This window comes from Haliaeetus albicilla, chromosome 7, assembly GCF_947461875.1.
Source record: "Haliaeetus albicilla chromosome 7, bHalAlb1.1, whole genome shotgun sequence".
Lineage (NCBI taxonomy): Eukaryota > Metazoa > Chordata > Aves > Accipitriformes > Accipitridae > Haliaeetus > Haliaeetus albicilla.
In genome coordinates, this window is record NC_091489.1 from 14,354,364 (window position 1) to 14,380,292 (window position 25,929).

Consider the following 25,929-nt stretch of genomic DNA (forward strand, 5'->3'; position numbering starts at 1 on the left):
AGGATATCTTTCATCCTTCGTCCTCCTTTCTTCTCTTTTCCCCACCCCAATATATTGGATGTGCTGGAATAGAATCGAATACAAAAGTTGCATCAATATACAGTGTAATGTATTTGAGGATTTTTGCATCTTTGCTGGAAAACAAAACACTTCGGACAGTAGGAGAATTATTTCTCTGATGAAATGTTGCAGATTTATTTATTTATTTATTTGAACCCTCTCTTGGCTGTCTTCATCCAAAGAACATAGTCTTTTTTAACCCTTATTTGTAGAATTACAACATATTCTACAACTTTGTTCCTCAAAAAAATGCTGAGATGTTCTTTTCATTAGGAATAAGGAGAAGACATCCAGGATTCAACACTTGCATCCATTTTTCCGTTCTGCTTTCTCTGTTTTTTTAGCTTCCCTCTTGCCTCATTTAGGCAGCATCAGCTTTTGCATTGTGTATCACATCCCATCCTTTCTAACAGGCAATTTTAGAGCATTCTTCCTCAGTATTTTGAGGGATGCAGAAGAGACTTCTTCTGTACTACCCGTACTTCACTGCTGCTTTCTCATTGCTCCGTCATGAACTTGTAATATATCATCTATGTGGTGCTGCTCTGTGTTGTCAGAGGACTAATTTAATTAATTTTCTTTAACTGTCCCTTAATTGAATTTTTGAAAGACAGATACAATTACAAACACAGCACAGGAAGAGCATAGGAAGAATGTCTGGCACAGCTATACAAATAGATGTATTACTTCAAATATTCCCCTGCTGGTGAACAGGACAAGTAATCTGTAAAGGATTATATGAAAGAGGGAGAAAGATACTCAGAGTGATACTGAAACTTATTGAAGTGGTCAAAGCCAGTATAAAAGAAAAGAAAAAAAGTCTCAGAGACATTTAATCACATGAGCGCCTTCAAAGTGCAGTGGCTTGTCTTCCCTTTCACAGGTACTCAATCAAAAAGGAAATAAAAATTATCCTAATGCCTGTGCTCTGGCCATTGTTTCAGGAGAAGGAGCCAAGGTGGCATTGCAGCCCACAAGCTGGCATCCCTAAGTGGTGAAGGTTTGCCTTCTGCCACTGAGGTTGAACAGAAGTGCAAGCAGCTCTGCGTTTTACCAGCTGAATTGAAGTCACTCAGGAGTAGGAGAAGCTGTGATTAAAAGCCCTAGGAAACTCATTTTGAAGCACTTATTTGTCTTTCGTACATGGCAAGGCATAAAAAAAGTGGGGACCACAAGTCTGCACAAGGAAATAAGGCTTCCTAATAGCTTAGGTTGGTCAGTAATGCAAAATGCCAATGTTGCATAAGGATCATCAAGTCCCGTAATTGTGTTTCCTCTGAGCTGGAGCTTTGTTTCTGTTTCTGAGTTGCCAGTTTGAATAAATGACCTAATAAGCCAAGGGACGGCAGCTCTTGAAGACAGGCCACATTCACTAAAAGGTGTGCTTTAATGGTATTATTTCAGTGTATTTTACCAGCAAGGTATCCTAATTTGAATGTAGAAAGGCCATCCACAAAAGAAACCCTGGTAGCTGAGCAGGCTGTGACAGCCAGTGACCATGCTTCCTTATATTCCTAGTAAATATGCTGCTGCAGAAGTCTGTAGTAAAACCAGATTCTTTCACCTTTTCCTAAAGGAAATGTCAGCAATCATTTCAAATTGTTTAAATGCTTTTTTCTAATGCTTTACATGTGCTTTACAAAATGGGCACAATTGGGAGACTCGCTTTACTCCCTAGTCAAAAAGAGAGAAACCGGGATGGGAGAATTGGTGAATATATACACAAATGCCCACTACACGCAGGGACACGTGTCGTGCTGGAACATTAAAATTTAAGCAGAATGGCTGTTCTAGTACACCTGGCTGTGAGCATTCTTATTCCAGGATAAAAGTACTTTTTTCTGGGTAAACTGAATCTGCTCTGAAATGTTAGCAAAGCCTATGTATACCTTGCAACTGGAAAACATTTGATATGCTTTTAAATGATATTATCTTAAGGGATAGGAACTTTTTTGTTTCCTTGGGTTGTTTAGGCCAAATGGACCATTTCATTAAAGAGGTGTTCTGAATTCTGTTTCCCAGATACAAAAGCCATGATAATCCAAAAATATGCTTTCTTGTAGGCCTTTCAACATGATTTCCAGTCCAGTTAAAAAAAAAAATTAGTAGTATACAAGATGAATCCCAGATAACTGCAGCGTAGTGCCTAGTGATTTCATGGGGTACCATTTTCTAGGGGTATATTCAAAAAAGTTTAGCTCTAGGAGGATACAGTCATCTTCATTTTATGAGGCAATTAAAGGCTTCTGTTTTGATGTTGTCTGGTGTCTTCTCTGGGACTGATTCAGAACCAAATACATACTGTAGAGGAAATTCAGCATGACAATTTGCTGCTGGCATTCTTCATAAGGAGTTGCAGTATTCTCCCAGATGGGAAAGAAAATTACAGGGGAGTTGGTTTTTTTATAGGTCTATATTATAGCTAACCATTCTTCTACTTATCACTGCAGGTACATGGAACACTGCCTGGTTTTGGAGTCTCCACTTAGCACAAAGTTATGTTAATATTTTTTTGACATTTGAGTAAGAAAAATTCTTAAATTTTCCCAGATTCAAGACAACTGACTGCCTTTTCATTCTTTTCAGATACATATTTAATATCAGTCACAAAGGTAATACAGTATGAGATTTAGGGTTCTGACAGATGTGTATGCAAATGAAAATGATATTGCTGAAGCCATATCAGCCCCTGCCTCTCTGAGGGGTGGTGGTGCCCTGAGTGCAGGGATGTCTGATCTGCTTGTGAATCAGCTCCACAGCAGTTGTAGTTTACTACATTTAGCATTTTGTAGGTAAGCCTCTGTTATTTTTGGTTTGCCTTATGTCACTGCAGAAAAAAAGTGGTTGTCCAGAAACTGGTTGAGAAGTGACTGAGATATTTGTGCAGCAAGAGCTGAGGCAGAGGGTCAGCAGGAATGTCTGTCTTGTCTCTTGCTCCAAGCCCCACTCTTCTTGCTGGTTAATCAGTCCTAAATCTCACGCAGCCCCTCAGTGAACTGGAACGTGGCCAGACAGGCAGGGTTGCAGCCACGCTCCTCTTTGCAGCAATGTGGGTGCAGGTGCCTGTGCTCTGGAAGCTGTAAATCTGTGCTGCCTTGGGGAGGAGCCTGGGCTTCTATGTCCTGCCTGCCACAGCCCTCTCTGAGGGGACAGTAGTGTGAAGGGCTGCCTTTTGCTTGCTGTGGTTTTTTAAGGGGTCTTCACTAGCAAAGAGACCATAAGCCTTAAATGTCAGAATAAGCTAGGCAAGGGTCAAAATCTAATGAGAGGAAATGAGTAATAAGGATGTTGTAGAGTGTCTCCTAGGTAATTTGGAGTTGTGCCCTGGGTATGTCATCGTTTTCCCTTCTCTCTCACTGAGTTCTGGTTTTTTGGGTTGGGTTTTTGTTGTTGGGGTTTTTTTTAATAGTAGCCTTAATGATAGTGAAATGGATCTGATACAGTACCTGTTAAATGGCAGCTTCCCCTTGTATGGCATCCATCTGTGAATGCAATTAGAACAAACATCTGCTCCCAGAAATTGCTTCCTGAACTGTGCTGTTTTTTTCAGTGTCTGCCAGGCTTCTCCTCGCCCTCCCCAATCCTTATTCATGTGACATTGCAGCCACTTCAGCTGGCTTGTTGAAACTCAGAAGTTATAACTGGAAGAGCAATGCTATACTATTCACAAGAAAGAGAAAATTTGTCAATTGTGAAGGTTGTTGCATTTGTTAGGTGTACATAATCCAGGTTAGTTCTACATTATAACCTGGATCCCACAAAAATGAATATTCATGTAAAGTATCTTTTTCAGCTAAAATTGGAATTAGTGGGTAAGTAACTAGACAATAATCTTGAAAAGCAGAAGAATGTTACAGAGACTATAATAGAGCCACACATTAATATGTAGGCATTCCCTTCTGAAAACAGCATATTGAATTTGGTTTTAAACATCAGCTCGCACACAGTATGATGTGTAATATTTTGTATAGGCTTGCTGACTTAAAATGTGTGCTTAAAGCTAACTGCTGTTATCTGAGCTCTGCTGTTATCCTCAAATCAATTTGGCAATAGGTTCGTATTCTTTAGCAATTTGACCATTCTGTTTCTGTCTGCTTAATTAAAGCTTCTTGGATCATTCTCAGTTTCTTCACAGAAACAGTTTTAGGACTCTTGACATGTTAACATGTTTCTAATATTTGAAATGCTGAGAAAGCCAAGAATTTTTAAGTTGCCATGTTCATATAAAATTTGTATCTGTAACATCTGAAGTCTTATGAATTTCTTAGACTTGTATTTATACCTGTATTGTGTCCCTGTGCAGTTACACAGAATTTAGAGGTTATCTGAAGCTGTCTCCATAACGCCTGGAAACCAGTTTTTCTTTGAAATATTTCTTTAGTCTGTGAAGAGATTTTGCCAGGCATCTATATTAATACCTCTATAAAAAAAGGAAATACTTTCTCACATGTGATTAAAATGTAGAAGTCGTTAACACAGGAAAGCCATTGAGGCCAAGAATTTAACAAGACTTCTAAAAGGTTATAGCCATCAACAATGTGCAGGGTTGTAATTAATGTAAGTAAGTAATTTGGAAAAAGTGCTAAGCACAGTGTTCAAGGATTCGGTCAATCTTCAGCTATCAGCTCCCAGTGTTGGACAGAGGTTGCTTTGTCAACCTCCACAGTTTTAGCTTTTCTCTGTAAAGCATCTGGTACCAGCCACTGTCAGAGGCAAAACCCTGGGACGCTCACATTTGCTCTGACGTGATATGGCACACTCCCTGCCTGCCTTCTAGCTGATTTAAACTGGGTAACTTTTGTATTAATTGATCACACTGCACCAGTTGTCTGTGCATACATGATGCCCTGCTGCTCTGTACATGTAGAAATCAAGGCACTAGGAGCTTTTGTTACTAGACTGAATCAAATTAAGATAAAAGATGATGTTTCGCAAACAAATGCAGAAAAGTAGATGCAGGTACTTTCCCACCTGCCTCTGATGACTTTTTTCCATTCCTGTATTTCTTGGTTGTGGCCAGGCACGTGCTCTGCACTGTCCTGCAGGCTCACCCACAGTTGCAGCAAAGCAGCAGGAACACAAGGGAGAGAGAACATGCAGTAGCACACAGGGAGTAAAGCCTTTTTCGTATGCACCAGAGAGAAATAACGTCGTGCTGCTGGCACTGCATATGTCAGATTTGCTTTTGTGTCTGAGACCCTGAATGAGCTGTGCTGTCTGTAGAGCTCTGATCTAGACTGTAGTAAAGAACATCAATGCCATTGTATTTGGCACCTGTAGTAAAGATGTGATGCAGTGAGTAGACATGGAAACCAAGTGCTCTGCAGGTAATCTGTGCAGAATAAGATCAAGGCATGTGACAGCACAAATAAGCTCCCTCTGAGTTTGTGGAGCTCTTTGTCTCTTTACTTTTCTCTGGGAAAAAGAAAAAAAATTAAATTTCTTAACTTTCACAAAAAAATCAATTTAACAATAGCTTCGTGGTCAGTATTTAAGCAATCTGACAAAGGAGGAATGTAATGTGGAAGCAAAGATAAAGCAGAGTTTTCCCACAAATAAGCAAGTAATTTTCAAATGGGAATAACTACAGGAATTCCAACTGCTGGAGAGGATGCTGATGATGAGATGGCAGCATGATCTGTGGCTGCATCCAAGGGAGAGCGCTCTTGCTCACCAGCAGCCTCTCTTCAAGGAAGATGCCCAGGCAGGTGGGTAGTGACACACTACTGGGGCATTGCAGCTCTTCAGATGAGGTCAGTGTGCCGTCATGGGGGGCCTTCTTCCATGGGGTCACCAGGAGGGAAGGAGGCAGGCTAAACGTTAGCGGATGTGTTGCAGGTTGTGTTTGTTACGCCTGTGGCCGACCAGTGGAGTTGTAAATGGCTGGTTTGCCAAAAATGAAAGTTCATTACAGACGGGCCTTGTTTTGATTAGGAGGAGCCAGGGGGGCTATACCATAGGAGTAAATAAAGTTTATGGCTTTGTCTGCTGGTTTGTTCGCTTTGGCATTAGAGAGATTACACTGTAACTGGTTTTTAATTTCTGTGTTATGAATTTACTTTAGTCTTTTTATGGTTTACTCTGTATGTACACAAATAAACTGTCTATGATGGTGGTGCTTTTACACTTTTTTTTCAATGCTTGAGAAGAAGTTCCCATAGATGGTTGCTGTATTAGATGTTTGTCAAAACACAGAAAAGAGTAGTGTTACCTTGTTTTGTGTTGGGATGCAGAAATTCATTATTACCTTCCACTTTTTCTGTCCTTTCATATGCTTCATTTGGGAAAAATACTGAATGCCACCCACAAAACATCTGTTTGGGGGTTGGTTTGCTTTTCAGATTGAAAAAAAAAAAAGTGTGTTTCCAAATATGGTTGACTTTAATTGGACAATTTAACAACGTTTTAGTTACTTATATGAATATATTGTTATCCTTTGTTATATTACAGAAACTGTGGTTAGAAAAGTGACTTACTGCAAGTTTGTACTGAGCAAAGTGTGAGAAACGGAGAAAGTTGTATTTCATTAAAAAATACTGATACAAAGGCTTCATTATGTAATAGAAAAAGATGTTTCATGCAATGTAACTATTTAGCATAGTTATTTTTGAGTTTCAGTTATATGAGACTAAGATGAGAATGAGAGTTACCAATTTTACGTTCCATTTTCCTGGCAGCACCTCAGCTCCTTTTGGCAAATCATTTAACCTTTTCTGCCTCCTATCTCACTCACCTTTTAAAATGGAGATCTAATTTCATTTATTTCCCAGATGTACTTAACGTATTTAATTCATATTTGTAAATACTTTGAAAATAATTTTATTTATAAATATAAAAATAGAAATCTTTATTATATTATGTAAGGATACACATTTTTAGGGTAAAGATTGTGCTCTCCGTCAATTAACAAAATTTTGTCTGGTTTCCTTTGACAATTAAATCTATCTGACAGCTTGTTAACTCGTGGCTCTCTCTCAGTGAACAGAAATTACGGGTTTAGTATCTCCTTAGAGAAACTTTGAAAATCAATATTGCCATAAGACAGTTAAGTCACACATCCATGGCTAGAATTTTTTCCTTTCTCCTTACAGCTATTAGCGCAGTTCAGGCAACTTGCAAAGAAGGTGGCTCCTCTGAAGGCACTAGTGCATCGCAAGTCAGTGGCTTTCGGCCTTTTTCAAAGCGTTTCTATGCTCCTCCATTTTCCAGGAGAAGTGTGAGCTCCAGCATAGGTTATTCAAGGCTCGCTTTTCTTAGCAGCCTTTTGGAGACCTCTTAAAATAGTGGTTTGATAGACTATAGGATTACAATTGCTGATCTAAGTAATATCATTCATTTTTTATTTGCTTCCTTGCCAAAAGGAACCACAGTACATTCTGATATGATTTTAGAGAACACACTGTATTGAATAATACGTACTGCTAGAGGTCTGCGATGGACTTGTGACTGAGAATATATAATTTACACAGACATTTTAACGATTTGACGTCCTCGTATCCAGCCAAACTGGATCCATTCTGGATCTTCTGGGTTAGGAACAAATAGAGTGGAAAAGTTTTTGAATTCTTCAGTGCAGCTAAGATAGCGTTGACCTAGCATATCGAAACAGTAATTTGCCATGAGAGAGATGGGGCAAATTCACGTATGGTTAGAAAGTAGTTGCATCCAGAATTATAACATAAGGTGCTTGTTTGTAATTGTCTATTTCCTGTTTGCTTCAATCTGTCACAAAATAATGTGTGTTAAGGGCTACAAAGAGCAAATAATTTAAATTGTTTATCTAAGCAACAAGTGTCTTGAGAAAGTAGATATAGACACTTGAACTAACGAGATTAGAGGCGCTCACACGTCAAGGTTGATACATGATGATGGTATGGTGATAGCGATTGATGCTGTTGATGCCCATAACAGCTGATCATTCTTTGGAGACAAGCCCCTAGGCTCTTCTTTCCAACATCTCCCATGATAACTACAGACCAGAAAGCTGAACTGCACCTGTGAAGTGTATATCCTAGGTTTTAGTGTTTCCCAGTACTGAAAACAAGATTTCATCTACTCAAATGGGATTAGCAAAGTATAGTCATGTCCTCTTCCACTTTTTTCAACTCCTGTTGTTTCCGGCATTTTGCAAAATTCTCACACCCTTCGGTATTATAAAGATCACCACTGGCACTTAGTTTAAATAAAGTAATAAGACCAAGCCAATTTGGTGATTTCACAATTAAAAAGAACAAATTTTAAGGAGTCCTTTGCTATAATCCCTTTGTGTTCGTTATAGAATCATAGAATCATTTAGGTTGGAAAAGACCTTCAAGATCTTCGAATCCAACCATCAACCTTGCCCACTAAACCATGTTCTGAAGTGCCTTGTCTACGTGCTTTTTGAATACCTCCAGGGATGGTGACTCAACCACTTCCCTGGGCAGCCTCTTCCAATGCTTGAACAACCCTTTCAGTGAAGAAATTCTTCCTAATATCCAATCTAAACCTCCCCTGATGCAACTTGAGGCTGTTTCCTCTCATCCTATCTCCAGCCACCTGACAGAAGAGACCAGCACCCACCTCACTACAACCCCCCTTCAGGTAGTTGTAGAGAGCGATAAGGTCTCCCCTCAGCCTCCTCTTCTCCAGGATAAACAACCCCAGTTCCCTCAGCTGCTCCTCATAAGACTTGTGCTCTGGACTCTTCACCAGCTTCGTTGCTCTTCTTTGGACATGCTCAAGGACCTCAGTATCTTTCCTGTAGTGAGGGGCCCAAAACTGAACACAGGACTCGAGGTGCGGCCTCACCGGTGCCGAGTACAGGGGAACAATCACCTCCCTGCTCCTGCTGGCCACACTATTTCTGATGCAGGCCAGGATGCCGTTGGCCTTCTTGGCCACCTGGGCACACTGCTGGCTCATATTCAGGTGGCTGTCAACCAGCACCCCCAGGTCTTTTTCTGCCGGGCAGCTTTCCAGCCACTCTTCCCCAAGCCTGTAGCACTGCATGGGGTTGTTGTGACCCAAGTGCAGGACCTGGCACTTGGCCTTGTTGAACCTCATACGATTTGCCTCAGCCCATCGATCCAGCCTGTCCAGATCCCTCTGTAGAGCCTTCCTACCCTCGAGCAGATCAACACTCCCACCCAGCTTGGTGTCATCTGCAAACTTGCTGACGGTGCACTCGATCCCCTTGTCCAGATCATTGATAAAGATATTAAACAGAAGTAATTCTTCTCATGTATATATATGTGTGTGTGTGTGTATATATAATCTTTGCCTGATACGATGTTTCTTAGGGAACTTACTCAGATGTCAGTGGATCTAGTTAATTGTAACCAAGAGGGCTAGTATGGCAGCAGTTAAATGTGTTTTTATTCACCATAGTTATACAATCTTTTGGGATTTCTTCACTTTGTAATTTGCCATTGAAATGACTGGATGATGCCCCTGATACTCTTCCTAGCATGGCTTTCTGGGAAGGGTTAAGGTCATTGCATGTTGAGCACATTTATTTGCTTTACCTAGTCTGCTGCTGCCACCATCTCCAGTTTCTGGGCTGTAATTGAGGCTCTGTGCTTTCCTGTGTTAACATGTCAGGCTGTTTGACCAGCAAGGCAAGTCTCGTATGAAAGTTATGAAGCTTTTACACAAAATGGCATAGTGAAGATCAAGAGCACAAAGTGGGACTCGCTCCCAGTGTTTGAGGAATGGCCCTTCTAGAGAAACAATTGGTACAAAATAAACAGGTTTCGGAGGAAATGAAGGATGCCCGGTCCCTGAGCAAATGCAAGGCAGTTGGGATGGGTCCACCTGAGATCTCTCCTACCCAAGTACCACAAAACCTGCTCTGCTTTCAGCAGAACCTTGGTCACCTCCTCCTCACCAGGAGTCCTGAGCACTGGACAAAGCAGGAGGGTTATGTACCGACGAACATCGGATACTTCAGATATTCCTATTGCTGAAACAGCACGAGAGGAACACCTTTATCCTCTGGATTTATTCCCTCAGAGGCATGTTTCCAGCACTGTGTGATATATTGGACACTTGTCAAGAATGGGAACAGCCCTGGGAGCCATCGATATCAGGAGTGAGCTGGAGGGAAGGATTTCTTCTGGCTGAGGAGGTGATTTTGTACAAGAGGCAGCGAGCGAGAATACTCTGCCAGGGATTCTATCGAAAGCACAAGAGGGAAAGGAAAATCAGGATGCAGGCCTTGGCCAAGGGAGCAATTACTCCTGAAAATGGATTTGAGTGGGCTGAGATGGAGGGAAGTGTTTTAGAACAAGTCATCTGGAATTTGTAGCTCTGTTTTTTCTCTCCCCCTTTATCTCCTACGTGGTTGGTTGTTTGGGGTTTGGGGTTTTTTTGGGTTGGTATGAAAAAATAGTATACTGAACTAACACCATCTAACGTGCTACCTCAGAGAGGAAGAGTTGTATTTTTCAAGTAAAACTTACAATATTGGTCCCATTGTGCTGTTATTGTGGGGACCATTTTCTTCTGCTTCAAGTATGGTTTTATAAATTCTAAGATGAAAACAAGTCAAGACAACTCTGCTGAGAGGAACTGCGGTCATATATATGTGAGTCACAAATGTTTTACTTAATCGGGGAAATTCCTCATTCTTTTACAGATTACATCTGTGCCTAAATATTTTATTTAATAACTAGTGAAATGCTGGTTCTGGGTCTTCAGTGATTCAGCATGTCACTAACAGCAACATTTGAGTTCCAGTGGTATTACACTGACTTGTTCACAAGAACTTGGCCAACCAAGCATTGACCGATTCCTCTCATCCCCTGCTTCCTTTGGGATATGCATGCACAGGTCTCTCCAAGAGCTGTACTGGACAGATGTGGACAGTTGTGTGGGTTTTGGTTTTTTCCTTAGGGTGCCCAGGAGATCACTTTTGGATTCAGGCTATTTCCGCTCAAGATAAATTATTTGTAGGGTCCTGGTAATCCCTCAGAGAATATAACAGGGCACAATCTACTTCTGCCTCACTTGAGCACCTGGCAGCAAGGTCCGTTAGGATTGTATACTCAATATTCAGTACTTTTATAACTTCATCCAGATGCTGATAGTAGAAGAACAATGTCCATGCATTTTGTTGTAATCGAACAATTGCCAAGAATATGGAAACATTAAAGTAAGAGACAATTATAATAGTATAATTGATGCCAGGTGGACTTCTGCACCTGATATCAGTCAGCATGCCAGTGAAACAGAGCCATTTATTGCAAGGAATACTACAGCATATGTCGGGGTAGCATCAGCATCGTTTAAAACATTATTTTGATCATTTTGAAAGCTGCTAATATGTTGCGTTTCTTACTGTGATTGATCTTATACATTGCAACAAGATCCTTTTTTGTTAAAGATTTCCTGAGAAGGAAATATGAGCTTCACTATCCTTATCTCCTCTGGCTATCATCAGATTTGGTAAATCTTCATTAAAACTTATAAGTAAACTGTTATTTAAACACTGACTAAAGATCATTGCCTAGCTGCTTTTAGAAATCCTTGTTATTTTCAGGCAATGAAAAATAATGAGATAATATTTTCTTAAGCATTATGTAGCTATTAAAGTAGATTTTTAGAAACTATTGCCATTTCCAAGGCTGAATTTATTAGTTCTTTTTAAAGGTTGATACTTTTCCAAGGAAGCCCCAACTTGCTTCCATTGTGCATCTGCTTCTCCTAATGTGAGAGTTTGAGGTTTGTTTGCTTTGCAGAGGTGGTGAAAGGTCACTTGAGCATCAGTTCAGTGTTTGCTATGGTGTTGTTCCCTTCTCTCATATGTGTGGGTGTGTAGACTATATTGTGCATATTTTGTTTTGGCCATTTAATTCTGTTGTATTTCTTTTAACTAAAACAAACAATACTATTCTTTTAATTATTCTTTTCTGTCATTTTCATGTAAATTTTTTTTTCTTCTGTCATTCAAACATGAGCTACCTCAGAAGTGATAGAGCTCTGTAGCTCTGTAGCTCTGCAGAGTGGGGAAATTTTCCGGTTCTGTGGAACAAACTACTAGCTGATCCTGGAGATACTTAGGATATGCTGCCTAATTTTTGTGCACTAGCTTCCCTCTTCAGTGCACACCGAGTGCCTCTGTGCGGTGTAAGGACAGTCCAGTTTGAAGATGAACTAAGTGACCACTCACTGGAAGTATTTGCACAGCCACATGCTTCAGTGTGCTGTAGTCCTACCCACTACCCTCACTGCATAGATAGTCTCACGAAAAATTTCCAAGTATAGGTTTAAAATGGAGAGTGCAGGGACCTGAAGGCATCCGGTAATAAGATCTGCGCTCACATCTCCAGTCATGCACTGCAGTGAGGTGACTGTTAGTCTCTCCTCTCCCACTCCATGGATTGCGATTCCCCTGGTGCCAGCCGGCAGTGCCTGGCCAGCACCACAGGTGTCAGTGGGAGTAACCTGACACTGGAGATAAAGAGTGCCTAAAGGCAGGCAAGGTTGGAGACCTGGAGGGATTTCTTCAGAAGAAGGGAGGAAAGCTCTTCCTTTCAGCTTTGCATGCATTGAGACTGACAGATGCACTGCAGGGGAGCAAATTTCTGGTAGTGGATCTGTCTTTCTGAGCTCTAACTCACACTAGGAAACATTATTGATACCCTGAAGCGTAGCTCCTTCGTGCTGCGCCTCAGGATTCTAACAAATTCTTGCACGCTGAACATAATGCATGCAGGTTTATGGCACTACTTGTAAAAATCTTGAGTTTCCTCTTGTATTGTTTCTTGCTGAGGGAGTGTGGGATGTGCAATTCACCCCATCAGATTTTATTGAGGAGTTATCCGCAGTCACGTGGATGCTAGATTCTCTTGAGAAACAACATCTGTGTTCTGCAGCATTTCAAGTTTGAAATGGTTGTGGGTTGTCTTAACTTGATTAATTAACAAAAGGATACAATTAGATAATGTGAATTACTTGCACTTCTTGTCAAATGCAACATTAACTCCATAAGCCACAAAATAGGGAGCTTTCCTCAATAAACTGTTTGCTGATTTTTTTCGTATCTTCTAATCATCTGTTTTCCCTACTTTGTTTAGGTACGGATTCCTCTGGTTTTCTTTCTCTGTTTAGAAACCATGGTATGTCTGTAAAACAGACACATCTATAGGTGAAAAAGACACTAAACATGAGTTGGATGTAGTCCTCAGGACCGTCTGTTTTGCAAATCATGCCATTGTGCTAACCCAGTTAAGGTGATCTCAGGTCCCATTAGGTTTTTTCATATAGATAAATGAAAAAAAAAATAGAGATAGATGGGATGGATGGATGGATACGCACTTGAAGTAAAAAGCAGGATATGTCAACCACTGATAGGCATTTGTATGATAAAAAAGGAAGCTAAGCAGCATAGTTCCTCTTCGGACCATAACAAACCTGGCTAGCAGAGTCTTAGTGCTTGACACTGTGCAACTGTTACGTAGACCTTATGGCCACCTAAAATTACAAGTCAACACATAACTGTAATTTAAATGAAACTCCAGTGAAGCTCAACTTAGTCACTCTTCCAGTGACAGTGGATGTGTTCTTGGCGAGAGTATGGAACACCACTTTCATATAGTTTCCTTAAAAATAACTAGCATCCACCTTTTGTAAGGAAGCTCCTTATGTTTTTTTGTTTGTTTAGTCATGTAAGTAAACTTCTGGAAGATCATAAATACCTAGTATAAATAACAGCAGCCTTCAGGCTTTCTTAACTAAAATTGTATTTTATCTTCCACCAGTTGTGCATTTCCAGGAGCATAAATGATCCAAAGGATAGCTGACTGTAAGACTTGCTGCTTTTGCCTCCTAAACATAGAGTGCCATAGTAATAAATAGGCACTGTATTTTTCACATTGCCTTTCTGCAGTTGATTTGCTCTCACGGATGTGTAGACAGTTGCACTGTTTCCAAAGAAAATGGTTGATTCCAGTGAGTTCCTACAAAGCTAGTTCCTATTAATTCCTAAATGATATATTTTGGGCAGCAGCTAGATGAGTTCTTTGTACTTATCCAAAAAACTTTTTTTTTTCCCCCTGCATAAATTGCATTAAGTCTTAAGGTGTGAGGTTTATGCCTTGTATACTCCTTCTCCCAGGGGAAGTGTGATAGTAACAGTTTTGGTCAAATTAAGTATGATTATTTCGGCTACCTAAATTCAGTTTGTGGTCTTAAGTGGATAATATGTTGTCATTCACTGCTTCTTACCCTACTCTTTTCTCACAGCCACACTGTGTTATGTTGCGTAGATGCCAATCAGTAACCCAAATGTTGTTATATTAGACTGCAGAGTTGTGCTGCTCTCTGTGCAATATATTGTATGGGTGTATATTGTATGAGATGCCTAGCAAGCTGCTGTATGACTGTAAATTTCTGTGAGTTTTTTTTCCTGCTGTACATACCTGCTAATTACCAATGTGATTTATGTTTTAGGCATATTTTCTTTTTCATTGCTCATTCTCCTTTTTTCAAGTTTTAGAAATGAAGTAATTTTAGTAAGTAGTGATCTCAGAAAGCCTTGAAGAGGTAGAGATAGTCTGCCAGCCGCTGTGCAGGTATAGTGTGTGCTGCAGCCGGGGGGGCACATTAGCATGCCCCCCTCCACGCACAAAAATCTAGGCTCCGGTTACTTGGGGCAGGGAGTGGGAGGCTTCTGGTCATGACTGCTGGGGTTAAGGCCAGCCTGGGAGCTCACTTGTTAATGCCTCTATTCAGCATCCTGGAAAACAGTGAGAGGCAAGAGGATCATTCTGTGCCCGCAGCCATGTGGAAAGCCAGTCAGCTGAAGCCTCTATTCAGCCTTGCAGCCAACTTGAGCCCTCTTTTCTCTCCTGCCTTTTTGGCTGCAGGAAAGAAATGGAGGGCTGGAGAGGGAATAATTGGTAGTAATCTCCTCAGCCAGCCAGCCGTCTACTCCTATTGACCTTGAAGTAATGAAAAAGGGATAGATTCTGTTGCATGTTACCTCTGTGTGTCCAAATAATGAAAGTGGAGAGAAATGATCATAAATTTATACGGCTTTGCCTGTTTGGAAGTCTGGGCCATGGGGAAAATGACAGGACGCATTTTATTTTTGCACTGTAATTCACATAGGTTTTCATCCCAAAGTGTTCCCTCTGTGAGTTTTTTTGCCTTGTACTTCATTTTACGCAGCAGAAATTTTAATTCAGATGAACTCATTCCCTTTTGTTGACTTAAATTTTTAATATGAAATTAGTCATATTCCCTGAACTGGCAATAAACTGGTTTGATATTCACATTTTATAGATGTCATAGATTTCCATTAGTTAATACAGTGGACTTACACCTGTGTAGAACTGGGCCTATGAAAAAAAACAAATCCAAACCACACATGTAGGACTTTTTTTTTTTTAACATTTCTCTTTTTTAAAAAAAAAAAGGAAAAACTCCCCTAAACTGATTCTTGGTTTTATTATACAGGGAAAATGAAGACTGGCCAAGCTTGTAGATATATTCCTCCCTCTGAAGAAAAAAAAAAAAAAAGGAACCTGGAATTTGGGAGTTTACTTTCAGATGTAGAACTGAGTAAGCAGAAAGTTGTCTTTGGCAATTTGTTCATTCTCCTCCTGGTGAGATGTAAATCATTAAGGCAGTTTCTTGTCAAGCATTAACTCAGACACTGGGGTGAATCTGAGACAGAAAATAATTCAGTAACCCTAATGATGTAGTAGTCCAGCTAGTGTGGCCAACAGATAAAGAATAGTAACAAGGTGGTTTAGTACTTAGCTAAGATGCCGAGGCAATGTCAGCCAATAAAATGATGTCATGCAATCAGTGGCAGGGTTTGGTCAATGCAAACTGAGAATTTTGTATTTTAATCCTACTGTGTACAATAACAAAAGATCAGGAAGGACTATATTTAAAAACAGAGGAAATGTACTGAGCCCACTAGAAGAGCCCGTTGCATTATTTTTTCTCAGAGCTAGATCTCAAGTGAGATGATGGCTGTACTGGTACTGAGCTCCCCGAGCTCCTTTCCCTTCCCTGCAAGGGATTAACCTTTGAAATGGCAGCAGAGCTCTCCTGTGTAAATGGGACTGTGGTGGAGAGATCTTACAGTTCGGTTGTATTGCCATGACAGAAACATTACATGAGCATTTGCAGCAAAGCTGAAGTGTAAGGGAGATGTTAACTCCATCACTGAATCTGCAGCAGAACAGGTTGACATAAAGAAATACAGACTGTTCCAGCCCGAGGGGGGCCTGTAAGTCTGGCTCTCTGGAGCAGCTAGGATGGTGGTCATGCGTTTTCCCTCTTTTGAAGGCCAGTGAGCCTGTTAGAGCTTGCCTTTGGCCAGAGAAAACACCATAGCTGAGCTGTACTCCTTGGGGAATTAGGGAGGACTGAGGGAAGAAGCCACCCGGCTCTGTGCTCTCTGCTGGGAGGTGATGGCTGGCCGTGGTGTGCTCTGGCTGCTCCCCTGCAGCCAGTGGCTTGGTGGTGATCTGGTCATGCAGTAAGCAGATTTAATTCATCAGCCGAACGACCCTGGCCACAAAAACATGTGTTTTCATCAGTTCAGTGTGTTGAATGAGGTTGGTTGCAGTAAGATGAGTGCCAGAGCTAGCTCCAAGGGGGAATCATCCCAGGGGTTCACAGGGTGAAACCGTCCCCTATCAGCAACGGGTTTCAGCTCACATCATGAAAACATACCCCAATCTGACCCTTTCCTTAGGTTATTGTGTTTGGAGTCTTTCTGGTACTCAAGCCAGTGTAAATTTTTTTTCTACCCAGCCATGTTTGAAGGTTACCTCCTGGGGTCAGACTAACCACCAACTGTAATGAGCTCTGCCGACTTGCCCCAGCTAAAATTTTGTTCCTCAAAATCTAACATCTATTAAATAAGTTTTAATGCTTAAAGGCTCTTAGTCAGCAAACAGTAGAGCTAAGTTTAACTCTGGGTTTGTTTCCAGAGATTGTAAGGACTTTCATCTCTTTGGGTATTAATATAGGGCCTAATATAGCAGGGCCATCCTCCACCTCTGAGGTTAAGATATCGCAAGGGTTATGGAGTCCTTAAGCCCAAATGCTATTTTTAGAGTGCCTTGATTTAGCCGAAATATGGTGAGACATTCAGGGCTTCTAACTCTCATCTCAGGAAGACTGAGGGTGTGAATCCAAAGTGGTTCAGGTTGATCCAAACTTGTCCTGCCTTAAAACTGCCCCACAGTCGTAGCCTTTACCCTGTGCCAGTGCTGGCACTGGGGATGGGGAAGACCCTCCTGACTCAAGGTGCTGAAACAGGGGACAATGAAGCAGATCAAAAGATAGTATTATTCTGCTGAACCTGATCTCCAGACGTCTCCTTCACAAGGGAGAAGGGGGGAGTCCTGAGGCAGAGGAGGTGAGAAGCAGGAGTACCTTTGATTTAAAGTGGCTTAAGCTATTGTGGACCAGCACCTCAAGATTTCCACGTCACCCACATGTCTTTATTTGCTGCTAAAATGCCAGTTGTAAATAATAGTATAAGTAGCATGAGCAGAGCTATAGTTAACTGTGTAGTTTAAGTCCATGAAACTATTTACATGTTTAAAAGTATGCAGATGCTGGTGTCTTATGCTAGATCAGGATCTTAATTATGCATAGTTTGAGATAATTGGGTTGCTTTAGCTTCACATCTAAACCTGCTAATTCTAACTACTAAATTAGGATTCAACTGTAATCCGTGTATGTTTAGTTGAACTATTTCAATTTGTTACTTACATTAAGTAATCAGTCAGGAAAGCGTTGCGATTAATTCTGCTCTTATATTCTGGTTTTCTGTGGGACAGGTCTGAGTTCAACGCATTCATATCACCAGGTGAATTTGGGCAATTATGTCCTTGCCCTTTGCTGTGTGATTTTTCCCAGTAGATATAAATGGATAAATGTTCTGGATAATTATTCTGAGGAGCAAGTAAGTTCCAAAGTGTCTTCATTTTGTTGAGTTTATTCTTAGGTTGCTGTGCTAGCCTGTATTTTGTGGCTTTTATTTTCTCTTTCCTGTCTTTTAGAAGTGTACACTTAAAAATGAATTGAAAAAGTACTAAGCTTGACATTTTTAACAGAAACAAAAAACGTGGTGAAGATCACATCTGCAGTTGAGTCCATGATGAGCAATCCAGCCTTTCTGTTAATCTAAGGTTTACCTGGGTGGAGTGATTATCTGCTTACAGTTGCAGGAGTATAACTTCATTTTATTGTTCCCACAGATGAGCACGATGCCAGGACTGCCCACAAGGCCATGCTTCTATGACATTGACCTTGACCCCATCACAGAGCAAGTGACAGGATTGTTTTGAGAGGGACGTCCAAATTCAGGTCAGTCAACAGCCTTTATTTTCCTGTTCCAGCTTGGAAGAGGATGTTTGTCTCTAATATGTATATAAAAGGTTGTCAGGAGTTTATCTAGGCCCTAGTTTCATTGAAGACTTCACGCAGTTTGGGGGCATTTAGGGGAATATGTCATAATGTGCACTTTATCACATGGGTTTCTGGTTTGCTGAATGATGGCCGGCACTTGGCTGGTGTACACTCGTGGTGCACATTGATGGTGCCTTTTGGATGTCCTGGCTCTGTCAGTTTGGCATGGGGAGGAGTTGGCTCTGCAATTGTACCGCTCTTGGCTATGGAAAAAGTCAGTCTGAAGAAATCATGTTATGTTACTCACCTCAAAAGAAATAATCTAGTTCATCTTTGATACCACTCTCGTGTGGCAGTGTGTTTTTGTCATTACCTAGGTATCAGGGGAGATGTTTCTCAGCTTGTTCATGAGCTCTGCTTTGTTTTTTCATGTTTGGGTTTTGGGTTTTTTTTTTGTCCTGATTGCTGTCATATCTCTCAAATAGTAATAAGCATTTCAGGAACACAAATCTGTCCTCTTAGCCTGTCTGTTTTTCATGCTGGGTTCTCTCCCTTTTCTTTGAAGGTTGCAGTTCCCCCACCACCTCCTCCCCTTCTCTAATCACTTAATCTTCTCAGTGTCCTGCTTTAATTTTGTGTAGCACATGTTCCTCACTTAAAAATCCAAGCTGTTATGAAAATATTCCATGCTACTCCCTTTTAACTTTGTAAGATAACAAGTGGAATAAGAGAGGATGTAACCCTGACTGAAACAAACCATGGGGATCTGTGATGGGACTCTTTCCTCTCATCACTTAACTCTCTCCCTTCCCCCAGTAAATCGGTCTGAAGAGTAAAACAGTTACTTTTACACAGGACAACTGTATTACTCTAAGCTAATAGGACTGTGGTGGGACCCCAGATCAGGCACAGCTTTGAGGTAGATGTGCCCATGCACTTCAGCCCTGTTCTAGCAATCCTTGCCTACACTGGTTTGAGAGAACTAGCTTTCTTTTTCTGTTTCTGTGTTTTGATGGATTGTTTGGAGGAGGGGAGAGGTTTGCACGACCCAGCGAGATTACTGTTCAGACCAAATTAAAAGTTCGCTTGCTCGTACTTGAATGTCACAGCATTCACATAATGTCTGGTAAGAATAGATTGTGCCATTTTGTGTGTACCAGTCAAGACAAGTAAAAAGCAGTTAGTTTGAAAGTTAACCAGCTTGCACAGGTAATTACTAGCTTATATGCAAACCATCACCGACTATTCTGTTGCTGGGTAGTGTTATGCATACCACTTCTTGGCATATATCCCATTTTTGTTACTGATATGCATTATATGTCCGATGGCTTCATGCATACGTATTGATTCATCATGTGTCAGTCATGTAATTACTTCGGAATCATTTGAAATGACTGTAGAAGTCTAATGTAAAATCTATATGCAGATTCATATAGCCTGCTTAATTGGGTGTTTACTGCCTAGTGTTACACAAATCCATCCAAACCATGGATTGGTGAGTTTTGAAGAACAATGATAATTAAGCACGTGAAATACTCTGTTCCAAGCGCGAAGGTCTTTCATTTGAAGTTGTGCATGAAATTAAAATGTTAAACTTGGCTTTTAGTCAGTGGTGGTGTTTTCTCAGATGTAAAAAGAACAGCTACCAAAGTCAGAAAAACATAATGGTCAGCTAGGAAATAGCATATACATCCCACTGTTAATAAATTATTTTAATTTCATTATGGAGGTATTGCTGGCATCAGAGAGATGAATGATTCAGTAAGTTTAAGCCTTTTAAAGAAAAGAACAGCTTGATTGTATATATTTTTCATCAATATAGGCACATACTCAGCTGTGTTCCTACCTCTAACAATCTAAATAAATGCTTTGAGAGTATTGTAATACCCAGTGAGTACCACACAAGGTAGTCAGTGTTCATCAGCTCTAAAATTCATCTGGTTCATGTGCTAGATTTGTACATTTCTCACTTTGGATAAATAGAGAAACAGTATTCCTGTATAATCTTTACTCCCAACTTTCTGTAGAGAAGTTTAGTAGTATTCTTTGCTTTCCCACATTCACTGAAGTGAACCCACACTGTAGCTGATACTACTACGCTTTGAGGTATTTGTGGGTTTGTTTCTATGAGGGCAGATTGAGGGATTTTTTTTCTTTTTTCCACTTGGTTTGAATTATTTTCCTAGGGTTTTAGTGTACAATGTAAAATTTCTAGTAATATGATATTGTGCCAACTCATTAGAACTGATTCAAATCCTTAAGATGTGGTAATTGAAAAATATTTAGAGATTTGTGGAAGAGCTGCAGATGTTTCATTATAAACACGTGTGCAGAGCTGAGAACAGTTGTGTTAGTGTGCAGTTTATATCCTTCTCTGCAATGCGTAGCTTCATGAGACTTGTGAAAGAGATACAGGCAAAAGTTGCTGCTGCTAGGGTAGCTGTGTGGGGCTCTTACTGAACTGAAACATTGGATGTCATTAGCCCCTCTGATTTTTCTCCACATCTTCACTGAGTTAATGGAGCAGATGATAGTTCTCACAAAAATTTGCAGAATACCAGTCAGTAGAATATACTCTAAAAAGTCATACAAGTAAAAACTTTGTCAAAAAAGTCAGCTTAGTTTTTTTTCTGTTGACAAATAGCTAATACATGGAATACACAATATTACCGTCACTCCGTAGGAGCAACGTGCTCTATTAAAAAACCGAAACATTAATATCTGGAAATGAACCCAAAGGAGTCTGGCTAGTTCTTCATCACTGGCCACAATCCTATTTAAATTATACTACCCAGCTCATACACTAAGAAAGTTGAAATTGTGTCCTTAGGAGCTGTCTATAGATAGCACCAGTCAGAATAAGACTTACATGAAGACAAGTCTACAGTAGGAAGAATTTTTTTTTTTTTTTTTTTTTACAAAAGTATTATTTGCACAGTGAAGGGAATTTATGAACCTGACCCACTCTGCAAAACTAAAGTCTGTTAAGGACCCTTGTGAGATCTAAGGATCCCTCTAATTTAATCATCAGCAGCAGGTGCCTGCTCTAACTGTGCCAGTTTGGCTTTGGGTATCTGGGTTGATGGTGAGGGGTGGTTGTTTTTCTCAGTTGATTGTGATTTAGAAAGGCCGTGGCTGTCCACAGTTCCAGATATATTCTTGCACTCGTCTCCTCTTCAAAATTGGCAGAGCATCAAAATGATTGTAATGCACAGCACGGGTAATTTGCCACCCTCAGAGCTTTTCTGAATGTGAGCGAAATCCAAGAGTTCTGACTGTGAGCATCGTCATGGACGTAAAGAAGCCATGAGGGGAGGACACCAAAACCAATGTCCTAAAATTGCAAACTATTTGTTAGAAGTTTTCATCTTAATTCATTCAGATACAGATAGAAGGTGTTTGAAGACTTTTCCTTTGCATCCACAAAATTGATCCCATGAAACAAAAAACTGTCTTCTTTTAGTCTCATTCCACAGTATTGGCTTTCAGTCAGCAGCAATTACTACAATAATGTACGGTCTAAAATCCGTATCATACTGGAATATGAGTGCAGATTTTTGTTTCTCACCTAGTAGGGTTACACAGATAATAAAAGGGAGGTACATGTGCCATAACTAATTGGTTTTGTTTACTATGGTTAAGGAAAAAATATCCAATTTCACTAAACCACTGCTTTTAGGTTGTGATGCTTCTCTTATTTTTTTTTTCCCTTTAAAGAAAGCAAAGTTGTCTTGTTTCAATGTATAACTTCTTTATCTTTCTCATTTCAGAAGCCTGGAAATTAAGTACTGCAACTTTCCTGTTTCCTGCAAGTAGGAGACAAAAATGAATCTGAAATATTCCTGTTATGTGTCTCTGGAGGAATGTCAAGATAGACCAAAGAGCAAAAGTTTACTCTTTCTTCAAACTAGTTTTTATGATGAAATATAGCTGTAAGGTTAAAAAAAAAAAAACACAAGCTAAAGTTTTTCTCGCTGTAGTGCAGGAAGCTCTCTACTGGGGCTTATGCTTGTTTGTGGATAAAACGGCACTGAAAAAGAGAGAAATTTTTCACATTAGAGTTTTCGTCTTTTCTCAGAAGAGTTTACAGAAGTATTTGCCTTATCTTGGCCATCTGAAAACTTGCGTAAACATGATTATACTGTGTGATCAAGCCTATTTCTTTCTGAAAATTACACTTTTGCTCCTGCCATTCAGGAGCTGAAACTACACACAGATTAACTGCACATTTTTGAGTTATCATTAAGTGTTGCTCTGGATGCATTTGGGCAACAGCCAAGCTTCAAGCAAGGAAGATATTAAGCAGGGAAAGAACAGACCATGTATTTTATAAAAGGTTTTTAATATATCATTTGTTTCCTTGTTGGGCAAAGATCATTTGAAACACTTAAGCCATAGCTGTCTTATATCCATAGGTCTCTCTCTATCCAAAGTGTGTTACAGGCTGTCCAGCTGATTATGTGCTGCTTATGGTGAAGCTGGTTGTTCAGCGAGGGCACTGCTCCTTCTGAAGCCCTGTTTTGCTCCTGTTCATGGCTAATGAAGCCTCCCGCTGGGCTGGCTCCTGACCTAGAGTTTTTCTTGTCCTGTCCCTGGCAGTACGCAACGCCCAGTAACAACAGAGGAATGTCCATCAAGCAAGGATGCAACAGGGCAGAGCTTTGTTCTGCTTCGTTTTGCAGCTTTTAACCACCATACTTGTAAAACTGGAGTGTGCTTCTATTTGAAGGTGCTATACTAACAAGTTAAATCCTAAATCGTGTGCTTTAATTTACCTCAGTGACTTACCTTGTCCATTTTTTCCTAAATCTGCCGCAAAACAAGCCCTAGGCACAGGATACTGCATTTAGCTTTTTCAAGCTGCTGCTCCTCAGGAAACTCTCACTGACTGACTGTTGGTTCCTTCAATAACAAAAAATGCAACAGAACAATAGGTTGAATCAAGACAATAGGCCATTGTTTTTTTAGGTAAAAAGCAGTGAAATAATGATGAGAGAGTTTATTTTCCTGGTGACGTTTTCCATCCTGTTGCTTTGCTCTGCTTACGCACATCTGTATGTTATGGGCTTCTGCAGTGTAGTTTTGGTTCCTTTCTACACAGCCACATTTGGAGAGTTAATTATCTCAGGAACTGTGTTGTAATTGAGGGGTTTGTTTGGGTTTTTAAAATCGTGCTTTGTTATTTATAAACTCAAAACTATGATTATGGACAGAAGAGCAAACTGGGGACAATTAAAATAATTATCTGTGCCTTCCCTGGAGTAACATGGAAATGTCTGTTGACTGCATTTCAGAACTGTTCTATTCATAGAATGGTCCCGCAGCATTGTGGGGATTACTGTGAAGATAAACTTAAACGTAAAAAATAGAGCTATGTGGTATTTTAGCCTGATTAGACAATAGAGCTCATAACGGCCTAGACTCTGGATGCTTTAATTACACTGGGGCAGGACAAACGTGATCAGTAGAAAGTAAGATTCAGGTGTGGCTCTCACAGCTACTGGGGAGAAAGATTTCTGATATTTTTTTATTAAATTGTGCCCCAAAATACAACCATGCTATTCATACATATACCGGTGTTGTAATTTAGTCTTGCACACACTGAGCTATCTAGCCTAGAAATAGCCAAAAACTTTTGGAAGAAAATAAGTGTGGTTTCCAGCCATAGTTTTCCTAGTAACATCCCTACAAGAAAAATACATAAGGTTTTCCCTCCATCCTGTCCAGAGAAATTCAGAAAACCATAACCATGCCTTACTAGTGGTCACTGTGGTTCCCCCACAGGTGCATGGGACATATCCCCGCGCTGTGTAGGATACTAAATGTGGCACTAACTGGCCGCCTGTGAAGCTTCCATATGGATATGGATGTCTGAGCAACAAGTTTTATAAGTCTCTTCAAACTGCTGCTTGATACCCACACACCTTCTATAGTGTGGTCTCCATATTGTCCCTTCAGGTCGTGCACGCTGGGACTGTTTATCTGACCCATCAGTCTCTCCCTAAAACACCATTCCAGCTCAATTAGTTGAAGAGTTGGTAAACATCCTGTATTTTTTCTACTGTCATGTGCACAGTATTTGTTATATTGTTCTGATAGCTTCAATAATTCAAGGAAAGCTGGAATGACCCTCTTTTCTTTTGTTCTGGCTTTTCCCCCACTCCATCTAGTTAACTATCTGCAAAGTCTCTTGAGCTATTACATTTTTGGTCCTTCATTTTACAATTTAGTAGAAGATTTTTTAAAAATAATCCAAACTGGTGTGCAGATTCTGTCTCATGATCCAAAGGGATTGAGCTATTGGCCATCAGCTGAGCTGCAGAAGCTGCCTCAGAACATTCCCTGGGGTGCCCTAGTTCTGAGGCCTTCATCAAGAAGGGTTTAAAATGAAAACTTTTTAAGGTAAGTGTTATTGGTAGGTGTATCCCTTGTTGTTACATGGATGGGATTGCAGGTGTGGGACTTGGGCCTTTGCATCTGCTCTGAGCAATTTTGTGACACGGCAGAACCACAGCTTTATAAGGCAGCTTGCCGTGCTTATCCCTGCATTTGCTAAAGCATGTTAAGAACGATACGGCTGTTTGTTATCGGAAGATCTGCTTTTTGTAGTGACTGAGTACTTTTTTATTGCTACTGCTGAACTACTTCTGTAATGACACTGAAATACTTCAAACTACATACAATGGGTTTCTTCATTTGTATTTTAAAATTCAAAATCCCAGAATTTCAGTTGCCATGAACATGAATATAAAGCGTATATGTGTACTGATGTTCAGTTTGCACAAGCGGTGCCTGCCTTAAGTCTGAATTCATTAATAAAGTACATCCATTATGTAATATTGTTCTCTCTCTAGCTACCATCTTGTCTATTTAAATAGTGACTTTTATTTTTTAATTCCTCATAAACCACTTAGTCGTGTCATGCCCCTGTCTCCAGCTAAACACAACTACGCCAAGAAGGGGAGCTCAGCCGCGTCCTGGTCAACTGCCAGATGCAAGTAAGGCTTGGGGCTCTGTCCTAGGTCTCGGGAAACCAGGAACATGTTTCGTCCCTGGCTGTTGCCACAAAGGGCCACGCACCAGAGGCTTGTCCACAGGATCTTCTCCATCAGTACAGTCCTTTTGAAGTTGGTTTGTGTTTGGGGAAGGACACACCAAGCTAACTTCCTGTCCTTGTCCCAAAATATCTTGCTGTTGCCTTTGGTCCTTGGTGTGAAAGGCTGGATCAGATGCAAAGGTCAGTTGGACACTTTCCACTTCTTGGTTAGCAGCTGGATTTGTGCTAAGCAGTATCAGGTACAAGAATATATATATATCCTTGAGCTTCTTGGTGTGGATTTAAATACAAGCAATGCAAAATCTTCAGGAGCTATGGGTTGCTAAATCAATGGGACCATAACACAGCAGAAAGCGTCCTGGGAGCAGGAATAAATAAAATGGGGAAGTAGGAGGGCAGGTGGGGGAAGACATCGAGCATTTCAGGTGCATACTGGACATTGCTCCTGT

General features: G+C 40.5%; 1 protein-coding gene across 2 annotated transcripts in view; it reads left to right on the forward strand.

Moving 5' to 3' along the window:
* The window catches only part of MTHFD1L (methylenetetrahydrofolate dehydrogenase (NADP+ dependent) 1 like), a 160,694-nt gene extending 135,434 nt beyond the window's left edge, over nt 1–25,260 (forward strand). For both annotated transcript variants that reach the window (XR_011325383.1, XM_069787010.1), the window contains 2 exons: nt 18,273–18,381; nt 22,194–25,260. Coding sequence is in view for 1 of the 2 variants with exons in the window: in XM_069787010.1 (XP_069643111.1) it covers nt 18,273–18,362 (90 nt within the window). In the remaining variant the exon portion in view is untranslated. The remainder of the gene's footprint in view (nt 1–18,272; nt 18,382–22,193) is intronic.
* Nucleotides 25,261–25,929: the final 669 nt, after the last annotated feature.